This window comes from Coloeus monedula, assembly GCF_965178545.1.
Source record: "Coloeus monedula genome assembly, chromosome: 12".
Classification (NCBI taxonomy): domain Eukaryota; kingdom Metazoa; phylum Chordata; class Aves; order Passeriformes; family Corvidae; genus Coloeus; species Coloeus monedula.
Genome location: NC_138792.1, coordinates 14,368,243 through 14,381,545, shown reverse-complemented (window position 1 = coordinate 14,381,545; position 13,303 = coordinate 14,368,243). Strand labels below are relative to the sequence as shown.

Below are 13,303 nucleotides of genomic sequence, written 5' to 3'. Positions count from 1 at the left end.
TGCTGTAATAACTTTCTGAGCGCCTCCGTCAGAACGGCCACCACGAATTTATCTTTTTCTGTTCTCTCCCAAAGCTTTGTCAGTTTTGAGTAATTTGCTGTGAGTAGCAGCTGCTGGAGTGCCACATGGCCACGTGCGTCTCCAGCATGAACTCCAGCTCCCTGAGCAGTTTTATCATAATGATTAAGTTCCTTAACTTGAATCAAGGATGTCTCTGGAGTTCCCTACGACGATGTGAACTTAAGATAAACAATGAATGATGAATAGGCCAATTACTGAAACCTCCCTTACTGAAACCTTCGGCTGAGGCCGTATGTGGCTGGTTGATAAGAGGAGGTACATGTCCTCTCATCTGGCAAATGTTACTGAAAATTGGATGGTTTGAAGCAAAGACAGTTCTGGGTAATCAAGCACTGGCTAATGAGCAACTTTCTTTTATACGTGATTTTTCCCTTTCTCTGTTTGCTGTCCATGATGCTGGAAGTGGAGAGGGAGCCGTCAGCCCGAGCCACACGGTGCAAATGCTTCTCCATGGTACAAATCCCTGCCCTTGTCCCCCACAGTGCGCCCCAGCACAAAGCACAAAAGACACAGGAGAGAGCCAAGGCCTGTCTGGTGGTCCTGCACATCTCCTGGGGGTAAGGAAGCCTTTCCTGAGAGAGCCACCCAAACGAGGGGAACAGCCATTCCATAAGTCTACCAGCAGTCTGGTAAAATTTTGTGGGTGCAACTGCAAAGGGATACAGACACCACAGCTGAGGATGAGGGAAAAGCACCTCATAGCAGGGAGGCAGCGCCTCAGCCATGCTGTCAGTCAGCATTCTGGACATGTTCGGGGCTGAAGCACCAAAAAGAGCAAAGCAAGAGGCATTTTCCCTACCAAGAGATCTCCCAGTGGCAGGCAAGGAGAAGGGCCACAGTGGAGGTGGGCACAGTGGGGTCCCCCAGGTGCTGAGGCTCTGTGTTGCTCCTCTGGCTCCATCCAGGAGCAGGTGTCACCACTGACACCACTGCCAGCCGTGAGAGCTGCATGGCACCACATCCCACAGCAAATGGTATGATTTACTTACTACCTATGGAATTGCCCAATTAATTCACTATCCACATTAATATTATGGCTCATTTTTAACTTTACTGTCTCCATCGTTCCAATTTAGTGCTGCTCAGAGATGCTGCCACTGACCTTAATGGGTTTTTCATTATAACGAAGAGCACGATATTAATCACGAGGGGGTTTCAGCTGAAGGTTGTTGCCCAAGCTCCACTGCTTTGGGGAGCTGCTTTTTAGTGGTTTGGGGACCTATTTTATTTCTGCCAGGCTGCTCACCCCCGTTCACACCATGTACAATCCTTTGTGCTGTCCAGGAGGAATTTCTTGGTATAACATTTCCAGGCACAGAGGTTTTATGCGGCAGTCAAGCTACGCTGCAGATATGATAGATTTTTCTGGGCAAATTGGAAAAAAGGAGTAGAAAACTGAAAGGATGCACCAGTCATAGGCAATGAGCCTCTTACTGTCCTGTATAAAAATCAAATGCCTTTTAATCATTTCAAATGTTCTTCTGGGTATCAATTAGTCACACATTAACATCAGTATTGCTTCTCTTCCTCAGTTCATATCAGATTAAATTCTCCCCTCTCATATACCCTCGCTCTCATTAGCTTCATGGAAAATTAGTGATTGTTCCCTCTCCATTGGCACTGATGGGAGATTTTCATTGGCACTGCTTTTTATACAGAGAACCTGGTTGTCATCTTAAGGACATTAAGGGGTTTCCCCCCCAGACTTGTTGTCTTTTCATAAAAAATACCTTTTTTTTTTTTTCCCTCTGAAACCCTGAAGTCTGAGCCAAAGCATTGGGGAATTGGGGAAAAAACCCCAACACTTTTGATGAGTGTCAACCTGCAGATTCTGTCCTTCTCTGCATCCCAACTATCTGTCTCCTTGTCAGGAAGCAGTGGCTGTAACACAGCCACAGGTGCTGAGGGGATGACACCTGGGGTTGCACAGGGGTTTGCTGCTGTCAAACCCCCCATCCAAGGCTGGGTATTCATACATAACACTCTCTGTGGAGAGCAGCAGTGTGGAGGGCTCTCATCCTCCTCCCTGCCCTGCATGGGCCAGGACACTCTGGGCTGAGCTGGCCGTGAGGCTGCGTGCCCACAGCTGTGCATGTGGTGCCTGTGCTCACTCCCACTGCCCCCCAGCCCAGTTTTTGCAGGACCAGCAGGTCAAGGGCTCCAGCCCAGCCACAGGATCCCCCACAGCCCCACCACCCACCCCAGCCTCTCCATCTGCAGCACTGCCAGTGCTGGAAGGGACCTGTGATATTTATTGAGTTTTATTAACTCCCAGCCCTGGGAGGTTCTCACCTCTTGCAGCTAATTCAGACACCCGGCTCCTGATGGGGATACAGTGATTGCCATTAAAAAGCTTGACATTTACCTTACAACAGTAATAAAATAATAATGCCTAATTTGGTTTATGAGTGGTATTTGCAGTGTTTCCTGTGCCTTGAGTGGGGGATATGGTGAAGATCTGCTGATCAATTATGTCTGCTTAGCAGCACTGCTGTAATTCTTTCCTGTAATCAGAACCATCTTTCAGTAGAGCTGCTCCAAAGTTTTCCTCTGAAACTCTAATTTTGACAAGAAAAGAAAATGTTTTCAAATACTTGAGTTTCCAGTGAATAACAAAAGCTTCCGAGATGGAACTTTCTGTTGGGAAGTGGAGACAGGCAAACCTGGTGTCTGCACAGATTGGCTGCATTTAGATTTCCAAAACCTCTCAGATGTTTTCAAAGGCTGCCTGCGATTGCTTTCCATTAAAAAGGGGTTTTTTCTCCTCCAAATAACCTCATCAGTATGATTCCCTTCTGTTATTACTATCTCAAATATTAAACCCCCACAGTGTGTTTTACACCCCCAGCACTGCTGAGGGGCTGTGGGGTGAGCAGCTCTTGCTGCTCCAGGGCCAGGGAGCCCAAACCCCTTTTCAGGGAGCAGATACACACCAGGGCACACACCAGGGCACACACATGGGCAGGCTGCTCTCCCCAAGCTATTCAGCGTCTCCACTTCTGTCCCTCCAGGATTTATCCCAGGTTGCAGGCAGCAACATCCCGATGCTCACAAAGCCAGTGCCAGACCTGCTAAAAGCAATTTCTTTCTCCATTTCTCATCCTGAGCAAAACTCGATGTGGATTTTCTTTTTTTCAGTGCAATTTTAATTAGTGCATGATGCACTTTGGGTTTTTATTAGAGTAAACAGCTTGGAAAAAGAGTCCATGCCAGCTCTTCTACACCAGGGAGCCTCATCCTGTTCAGACTAGAAACCTCACGCCTGATTCCTGAAAGCCTTCCTTAAGATGGGTTCATTTCCACGAAGAAATGCTACGATTTCAACAAATGGAAATTTTTGAACACAGAAAAAGAAAAAAAAATTAGTCAGGAAATTCCTGGCTAGGCCAGCTTTGGGGTAAGGCTGTGTTCTCCAGGGGGAGCGCTCAGGCCTCACACACGCCCTGCACACATGGGCACACTGCAAGTGCGTGCACACCCACGCACACCCTGCTCACGTGTCTGCAACACGTTACACACACATTACACACACGTTACACACACATTACACACACGTTACACACACACGTTACACACACATTACACACACGTTACACACACATTACACACACACGTTACACACACGCGTGTCCCCCTGCCATGCCCATATCCCCCTGCAGTGCCCATATCCCCCTGCCATGCCCATATCCCCCTGCAGTGCCCATATCCCCCTGCCATGCCCATATCCCCCTGCAGTGCCCATATCTCCCTGCCATGCCCATATCCCCCTGCCATGCCCATATCCCCCTGCAGTGCCCATATCCCCCTGCCATGCCCATATCCCCCTGCCATGCCCATATCTCCCTGCCATGCCCATATCCCCCCTGCCATGCCCGTGTCCCCCCGCCGTGCAGGGACCCCACTGGCAGCTCCTGGGCTGTTCCCACACACGCATGAACAGCGCAGCAGTGTCCCTGTCCCCAAGCTCCAAGCGGACCGGCAGTCTGGGCCCCTCCAGCCATTGGCACATGGGCAGAAGCGCAGGGCAGAAGCGGGGATTACACGAGAAGCGGGGCCCCGGACGTGTCTCGCAGCCACGGCGCCGTGGGGCTCCGCGTGTCCAGCGGCGTGGGGATGGCCGGAGCGCTGCGGGAGCGCCGGGCCCCGCGGGCTGCGGGGAGAGCTGGCTGCCCCTCCGCGGGGGTGGCCGTGGCCCAGCCTCCCCACCGCGTGTGCAGCCAGAGCCTCTCTAACTCCACCTCGGAGCGGGCTGGCGTCCTCGCACACGGAGGAGACCATGGGAGAGACGGCTCGGCACAGCCCGCAGGACTGCCGCTTTCTGGACGTAAGTTCATGGCTTGCCTTGCCACCCTGCGTCCCTACGGCGCCAGAAATGTCTGATACGTGCGTGTCCTCCTCCCTCCTGGAGCCCTCAGCACACCCCGGCTATCACTGGTTTGTCATTAAATAGGCAGAAGCAGCCAAGCCGCGGAAGAAGATCTGCCCCAGGTACCAGCTCTGTGGACTGCTCTTCAGCGCGCTGCTCCTTTCTCTTATTCTGATATTTTTTGGTGTCAAATACCTCTGGAACCCAGCACCCAGAAAAGTAAGTAAAAACTCTTTGATACAGCATTTCGGAGCATTCCTTCCCCAGACAGAGCTGTCCCTCTCCCCTTGACTCGCTGAAACTTATAACAACTCCCCAAAACCCAGGCAACTTCACAAAATGCATTTTCTCAGACCACAAGTATTCATGGGACTTTTAAAAATCTTTGTATTATTCATAACTAGCTTTTACTTTATACAGGCTGGGTTTTTTCCCTGTCACCGCATTCTTTCCCCAGTTAACAATTAACAGGGGATGGGAGCTATGCCACGAAGAGTTAAAGTTACTCTTATTTCACCGGCAACAAATTTTATGACAAGTAAGAAAATATTTTCCATTTCATTTCAATTATCTTGCCAGAAACCGGTGGAAAAGTCATTATGCCACCGCATAAAGAGGAGAGAAAGCCAGGACGCAGTGGTGATTGATTGTCATGGATTATATTTCTTACTTTAATGTGTCTGCAATGTGAGGCATGGTGAGATGGATTAGCTTCTGGAGGAGCTCCTGCTAACTGGATTGGGCTCGTTTACTCCCGGCTGCAGACGGACGCTGCTGTAAGTGCTGAGCACATCAGGGACTTGCAGGACTGGGCATCTCCAGCCATCTCTGCCCGCTGCTGCCCAGCATCCTGACCATTCTGCCAAAACCCTTTTTTATCCCACACCCCAAGTAAATAATTTAACCTTGAAGCCTGCCTGGTGCCAGTCATCCTCCGTTACTTTGAACGTCCATGTTCATCCAGGAGGCCCCGCTTTGCACCCCATCACCAGTGGGTTTTGCTGGCTCTTAAGAACATCTCCAAAATTCCTGTGCACAGCCAAGGCAGTCTCTTTCCCACACTGGCATCTCCAGTCTCCTCCCTGCCCTATCCTGGAGCTGCTCCAGTCTGGCCAGGATGCCCTCCTGCCGGGTAGAGGAAGCACCCTGCTTGCTGGAAACTTTATCTTCTTATCAGCAAATAGAAATAAATACCCCCCGAAATAAAAGAAAAAACAATAAAAGCCATATGTTCCTCCAGAATCCTGCCAAGATGATTATAAAGTCTCTACTGTTCCTAGAAAAACAGGAGTCATGCCAGCCATGAGGGGAAGAGGCTGTTAACCCCTGGAGGGGCAGTTTTCTCCAAGCAGGCAGTGCAGAGACAATGCCACAGCCTCGGAAAGGACATCCAGAACTCCGGCCCTTGGTGTCCTCGCTGGTGGCACTGGTGGAGCATGGAGTCCACCCAGCCCTCCCCAACACCTGACGGGCAGGCAAGTAGGGCGTGAGGTCCCAAGAAAGCAGAGCTGTTCCTGCAGTGGAGCTGCACATGGACACTCCCAGAGCCCAGCACTGCCCTGTCCCTGTGGCTGTAGGGCTTCTCCAGCTGGCCTGGGAGTCCTCAGGACAAAGCAGGATGGAGGGGGGGCTGGAAGTTCATAATGCTCAAAAATATCAGCCAAGGGGAATTAAACTCTTTAAAGAACATGAAACCCTTCAAGCTTCCTTGATGTAACAGGAGAGTGGAAAAAAACTTGAAAGAAGAGTCTGAGGGGTGGCCTTGGACACGGCTCTGCCCTCTGCACAGCAGCCTCTGTGCCGGCCAGCACAGCTGATGATTCAGCTAACGAGGGGTTCATCACAGCCTTGCAGAGGGACATATTTCAACCATTCACCAGCAAGTGTCATTTTTAGCCCTATAAAACATCTCATAGCTCTCTGAACAGCACAGAGCTGGCAAAGCCCAAGTGGGTTAGCTGGCCGCTGTGCTGGCCAAAGTAATTCTTTGTAAATGGAGAGGCACTTGAAGGTAAGGTGCCACCAGGGATCCTGCCCTCCTTGAAATGATTTATGGAACTGTGTGCATTTTGTCAGTCAAAACCAGCGGCCATCCACCCATTTCAGGCTTCAGACTGTTTTTACCACATCATAAAATCCATTGAGAGCTATATATCTTTACAAAATCTTCCTGCAGACCAACAGGAGATGCTCGTGGCTGCCAAGGCTCACATCATTCCTCTAACCTTTAAGCAGGGGTGAAGGCCCCCACCAGTTCCCATCTGCACAGCCAGTTCTGCACCCTGGTGGATGCAAAACAGGGAATACCGATGCTGGGAACACTGCTAAGAGGCTTTGAACCGCCCAAGGGGAGGGATGTGCAGGAACCAGGGGACTGTGGAAGGTGGTTTGGGTTGGCACTAAAGGCAGAGCTCCTGCCCCACACAAGTGGGGCCAGCATGCTCCTGCCGTGGTTCCATGGCCATACCGTGGGATGAACAGGGCTCTCGCATCCCCAGGCCTCCATCTCTCCTCCCTGCCCCGTGGACTTGAGGGGTTTTGCACAAGCCCTTTGCTTCCACACAGCACCGTTTGATTTGGGAAACGAGGCTCCCCGTGGCCCGGCAGCTCTCGCCGCGCCAGCAGGATCGCTTTTGAGCTTCAAATAGCATCTGCCACTCCTCATCCTGTAAGGGTCAGGCATCCGCAGAGACTGAGGGCTGCCGGGCTGGCGGAGTGCAGCGAGCACCTGCGAGCAGGAGAGCGCTGCTCCTCCCGGCGCCGCTTCCCGAGGGGATGAGCGCCGCCGGGAAGCCGGCTGCTACGCCCCGAAGCTCTTCAGCAGCCCTCGAGGAGGTCTTTGATCCGCAGGCAATCCTTGATCTCCTCCAGGCAGAGAGAGGTTCTTACCGCTGCCTTTCCAGGAAACACAGAAGGCGCAGAGATGGAGCAAGTCAGCTGGGGAGGACACGATGGAGCAAGTGAGCCGGGGACACAGTGATGGAGCAAACAAGCCAGGGATGGATGCGGTGTGGAGCAAGCAAGCCAGGGAGAAGGGAAAATGAAGTACCTGTGGATTCGGGAACTCAGTCCAGCCTGGGATGTAACCAGGCTCATGCCACAGAAAGCACCAGCAAAGGCTGAGCTGTGGCAAAGCTCCTGGTGCAAGCGTGGGAGCAGCATCTTCTCCCAGGCTTGACCCACATCCCAGGCTTGACACACACTGCCCCTCATCCTGGCTGCAGCCTGCTCTTTCACCCAACCCTGGCACCTGCCTGGGAGCTGCCTCTCCTTGTGCTATCCAGGTGATTGCTCCAGCTCAGAGCTGGGCTGTTGAGGAAGCAGCCAGAGCCGTGGCAGGGTCCCCAGCAGTGATGGTCACACACCCAGCACCTGCCTGTCCACCCATTGGACAGGGTGTGACACCAGAGGGGTGCTGAGCTGACCCCTGTGTGACTTTGGCCTCCCAGGTTTATGACATGGAACACACATTCTTCAGCAACGGTGAGAAGAAGAAGATTGTGATGGAGATTGACCCGCTGGCCAGGACAGAGACCTTCAGCAGCGGGAACGGCAGTGAGGAAATCCTGGAGATCCATGACTTCAAAAACGTGAGTGTGGCAGCTTGTCCCTGAGACCCTGCAGTCTTGCAGCAGGACTGATGGGATCCTTTAGGACACTGTGAAGCTGCTGGAGCAAGTACCAGGACTATTTGCCCTTGCATGAGGGAGAGCAAGACCCAGACTCCCCGGGGATACTCTCAAAGGAAAGGAGATGCATTACCTACATAAGCTTCCACCTGTATTTAATGGTGGCGTGGTTCAGTTCCAATGAAATACATCTTAGAAGTGAGACCTAGTTATTGGATTTACCCTTGCAAAGGAACGCAATCATCATCTGTCTATCTGAGCCCAGTGCATTTGTCTGTCTGGAGAGCATTAAAACCTCATGACGCTGTAGAAGGCTCTCTCTGAAACCTAATTAAAATTTGTAGGGAAATACCCTGTGCAGTGACATATGGCAAAATTTTGAGCTAATAGCCTAGCAGGAACGGGGGCTGAATGTTCATATAACCATAACGGTCAGATGCTATTCTGCATATTTTTATTTATGATAATGAGAGCTCATGATAGTTATAAGGAGAAGAGGAGCAGAGTAGAATTTTATGACTACCTGCCTTAAAATATTTGTAAAAAGCCCAGTTCTCCCAAACCATAAAATGCAATATCCCTTATGAGAACCTGTTAGTACATCTTAGCACCACGGCTGAATGGAACTGGCACAAAAACATCAACAGGGAAAATATGACTAAACCCTCCTCCTCCAGCTGTACCCTCCCTACAATGGGTTATTCATCCAGCTCTTTGCCCTGACTGCTTTTGGGGTGTTTGCTTTGATCCTGTAGGGAATAACCGGCATCTTCTTTGTGGGACTTCAAAAATGCTTCATCAAAACTCAGACTAAAGTCCTACCTGAGACAACAGAGGCCAAGATCCCCGAGCTTGAGGTAGGTGAATAAAACAGGGCTCCCCTCTGCCCTGCGAAATCCTCTCCTCTCCCTGGCATAGGAGCTGCCATTCCTGCCGCCCTCCCATCTGCTCCAGCCTTGCCAGAGACGCTGCAATAAAGAAATAATGAGTTGTGATCGCTTCATAAAATGATCTTATTTCAGAGGATTGCTTATAAAAACAAGTGAAAAGAGACAGGATTAGACAGCGACCGACAAAAACCTCTCAACACAATACCAGAGATCAAGAACAATAATCCTGTTGTAGCCAAAAGGTCGTAAGGCAGCTCAGGATTAGCAGGCACCAAAAAGTCAATCAAATTCTTTTCTCCAAGATTTGAGCCTCATGTTTTCAAACAGAATGAGGCAGAAATAAGGGATTTAAATGAGCAGCCACATTTAAGAAATGCAATTTGAGAAAACTGTTGGCATGCAGACCTGAGAGGTAGGAAGGGCTGGGGCCACTTCCCTGTCCTGCATGGACCTTCGTCCCACTGATGTGCCTGATTGCTTCCTGCATCCACTTAACTGCCCACTGCATCCTGCTGCAAGGAGCCTCACACCTTGCATGCTGCAATGAAAAAAGTGTGGACTCCATGATTTAATCCCTCTCTGACAGCGTGACCTGGAGTGACGGCTCAGTCCCTTGACAGCAGTTGTCCTTTGTCCCTGTCCCCATCCCCGAGGCCCTGGTGGAGGCACAGCCTTCCTGCCTCCCCATTTCCAGGACGACGGGTGTTAGCAGATTGAATCCCCCCTAGGGAAGCTGCTGCAGATAAAATGCCAGCAGGACACGTGTTTGAAATGAAGCGTGGGCAGAAACATTTCCCTGAATCATGACCCAAATTCCCAGACACCGATCCTTTGATTATGCCCTAAGAAGCTAATAGATCTTTTCAGCTACCATCGTAAAAGGGATATGACTTCCCAGGCTTTAGCAGAACATTGCCCCAGGTAGAGAGCTGAAATGTAAAACCCAGTGAGATAAATGTAGATTTAAGCTCTAGTCATGTCTTCTCGGAGCCTGCACGCTGCCAGGTCCTGCAGGCAGCACCTCCCCAACCCCCAGCTTCCACCAGAGACTCCAAAAATGACCCAGACTGGGTCAGGTTGTGTTGGCTCCTTCCTATGATTTCCCAAAGCCACAAGAAAAAACTATAAAAGAGATATATATCTCCAGACACCTTCTGGAGAGAAAAATGCTTTCTGCCAGCTTGCTCTATGGGCCACCACCACCAACATAGACAACATTGCCTTGGCAGAGAGCTCAGGGCAGGCCCATCCAATAATCTTTATATATCTCCCTCCCTAAGTGCCTGCCAAAACACACCATGGACTACTGCAATGGCAGAGACATGTGGTATGAATTACAGAATACAGCCATGCAAAGAATTTCTGTGAGGAGTAAATTAAAGTGTTCGATCAAAAAATCAGTAGCAGAAGGAGAGAGGAGTTAAGTCCTAGGAGCAAAGCAGAGCAGAGATGTTTTAATCTTGTGTTTTAAATGACATGGGGGGATCCAGAAGGCTCTTCCAGATAGTGGGGACTGCACAGGAAAAGGGTCTTGGATGATGAACTAAGAGAGGAGAGAGCAGGGTGGTGTAGACTGAAGGTGGACAGGAAAGCCAAGGCTCATGATGGATCTCCCCATGTGAGGACTGTTGGGGTAATTTGTGTGCATCCCGTGGGCACCGTGAGCCAAGGCAGGTGAAGTCCAGCTGCTCTCTGGGAGGGGAGAGGTGCCTCGGGGTAAGCCAAGGGGAGGAGAAGCAGCCACTGGTGGGGAGAGCATGTCTCACCACACCAAGGTGAAGTCTTGCTCTTCTTCCAGGGTGAAGAAATCACCACCACCTACTTTGAGCAGTCTGTGGTCTGGGTGCCAGGGGAAAAGCCTATTCAGAACAAGGAATTCCTGAAGAGCTCCAAAATTTTTGACATCTGCAAAAATGTGACCATCTTCTGGATCCACCCCACACCAATAGCAGGTACCAGGAGCCATCTCCCCCGCAAGGGGCTCATGAGCCCTCTCACTGGGAACAGCCCTGTCACACACCTGTGGGCGCTCTGCCATGTCCCCCTCTGTGACATGGTGGGAACCCACTTTCACAGCCTCGTTGTACATCTCAGACATGAACACAGTGTTGCCCATGACCACAGGAGATCATGGCCAATGTAATAGCAGGGGCTGAAGTTCCTCTCTGCAAAGCACTCGTCTCTGCCGGCTCCCCACCGCCCTGCACTTCGCAGAGTGGCCACCCTCCTCATAACAAGGGGGGAAAAAAAATAATCCTTTGTACCTGCAAAGAAAGCAGCACTGCTGGAAACTGGGACGCCTAAATTCTCGTCACCACGTGAACATCAGAGTGTGAGCAGACATCTGCATCTAAATCACACAGCGGGGTTGCCACCTCCAGCTGCTCACTACACAGCCCTAGCAGAGGTTGTGGCCTCTGAGACGTGCCGGTGTAATTACCTGCTCTCTCTAACCCACTTCCAGCCAAATGAGCCTGGTTAAAAATCCCTGCTGAGAAAATTCCCTCTGCTCTGCAGCCACGGAGGCGCATGGCATCACCCAGAGGTACCGGCCTGCTCGCCGGTGGTCCAGAGGGCAGGTGGGGATCCGAGATCCTGATGCAGAGGGAGGGTGGTGCCCTTGACTGCTGTGTCACTCTTCTGCTTCCTTGTCCCTGCTGTTAGACCCTATCTGCAGCAGTGTCCTGGGTTGGTGGGTCCAGCTGGGTCACAAGGTGCATCCAAAGCCTTGGCCAGGACAGCAGTGTCCCAAGGCTGTCTGGCATCTCCCCCAGCAAAGGAAATTGTTGCTGCTCTGGGTCTTTCCTAAGCTGAGAGCTGTAGCTGGGCGTAATCTGCCCCAAATCATGGCCTTGGGGCTCATGCCAATTCATGTTGCTTTGATGAGGCTCTACAAATCCACCCCCCAGCAGCAGAGCCCACCATGAAGATGTGCTTCCACACACCCACAGCCCCATGCAGGGGATACCAACAGCACCCATGACCTGGGGATGGGACGGGCCATTATCTCCTACAGCCCTGCTCCCAGGCCAGGTGAGAGCAGGAGGCAATGGAGCACTGGTTTGCTGCTGGGCTTTTCATGCATCTTGGCACCAAATTCTCATAGAGACGTTAATTCTTGCTGCTGCATTTGTCCCCGTTCCGTGGTTATTGACAGCAACATTTGGACTCTTCCTGTAGCTCCTGAGCTGGCCAACCTTGAAGGGGCAGAGGAAGAAGACCCTGAGCTGCTCACGGACAGCCAGAGCTGGTTGGACGGGGGGAGCGAACACGAGCTGGAGAAGGACACGCAGGCGGGGCCCAAGCGTCGGGCACGGCAGCTCACTGAGGAGGACCTGCCCGTCAATGACTACGTGAGTGAGGGAATCACACCCTGGGGTGCCCTGGCCGTGGGCTGGGGTGCCCTGGCCACAGTCCTGGGCTATCTTGGCCACGGTCCCAGGGTGTCCTCGCTGTGCTCCTTGGGATGGCCTGTGCATGCCCTTGGGGTGTCTCCACGTTCCTAGGGAGCTCTGCTCCTCCTCTGAGCTGCCCAGGCTGCCCTCCCAGGCTGTCCTGTCCATGCTCACGGGGTGCCTCAGCCACACAAGCCCCTCACTGCACTGGCTCTGTCTCTCCCTGGCAGTCGGAGAACGGGCTGGAGTTCCACCCTCTGTGGGATGAGCGAGGCTACTGCTGTGCCCAGTGCCGCCGCGCCAACCGCTACTGCCGGCGGGTCTGCGAGCCCCTGCTGGGCTACTACCCCTACCCCTACTGCTACCAGGGCGGGAGGGTCATCTGCCGCATCATCATGCCCTGCAACTGGTGGATCGCGCGCATGCTGGGCAGGGTGTAGGCCCCGCCGTGCCCGCCTGCTGCACGGCCACCACGCCGGTGCCTGCTGCCCCAGCCCGCAGCGGGCACTGCCTGTGTGATGTCCGGTGAGCCTGTCCACCTGCCGGCCGTGGCACCGCCCGTGGGTGACCCACGCACCCTGCGTGCTCTCACGGGGCTGGCGGAGGCCGCGCTCGAGCACGTCGCCGCCGTGCTGAGCAGCAAGAGGCAAACAATAAACGTCTTGTATGAGCGATTGCAAAGAAAATGGAAAGTCATTTAGTCTCAGTCTGATGCTTAATGGGTCTGAGAAGTGATCTAATTGCGTGGCTGCCTCGTCAGGAGCATCCATAACTCAGGTAGGGGCACCGCCAGCGCTCGCCTCACTGGGAATGTGCAGACGTGCCTAATTTGCTCCCTGATGGTGCTGGTGGCTGTTCAGCATGACCTGACCCTCTGTTCCAGCATGCTCTGACGTGTTCAGTAGTTGTTACTGACAGCTCAGGGTGCCACCAACCCCTCTG

General features: G+C 52.3%; 1 protein-coding gene across 1 annotated transcript; it reads left to right on the top strand.

Annotated features, from left to right (window-relative positions):
• Positions 1-4,318: 4,318 nt before the first annotated feature.
• TNMD (tenomodulin) lies at positions 4,319-12,801 on the top strand (the record flags this gene model as incomplete). The annotated part of the gene is made up of 7 exons (XM_082289163.1): positions 4,319-4,405; positions 4,532-4,666; positions 7,897-8,037; positions 8,832-8,933; positions 10,765-10,918; positions 12,147-12,319; positions 12,592-12,801. Exons 1-7 carry the CDS (start codon positions 4,358-4,360, stop codon positions 12,799-12,801), a joined length of 963 nt encoding a protein of 320 aa, XP_082145289.1. The 5' UTR covers positions 4,319-4,357.
• Positions 12,802-13,303: the final 502 nt, after the last annotated feature.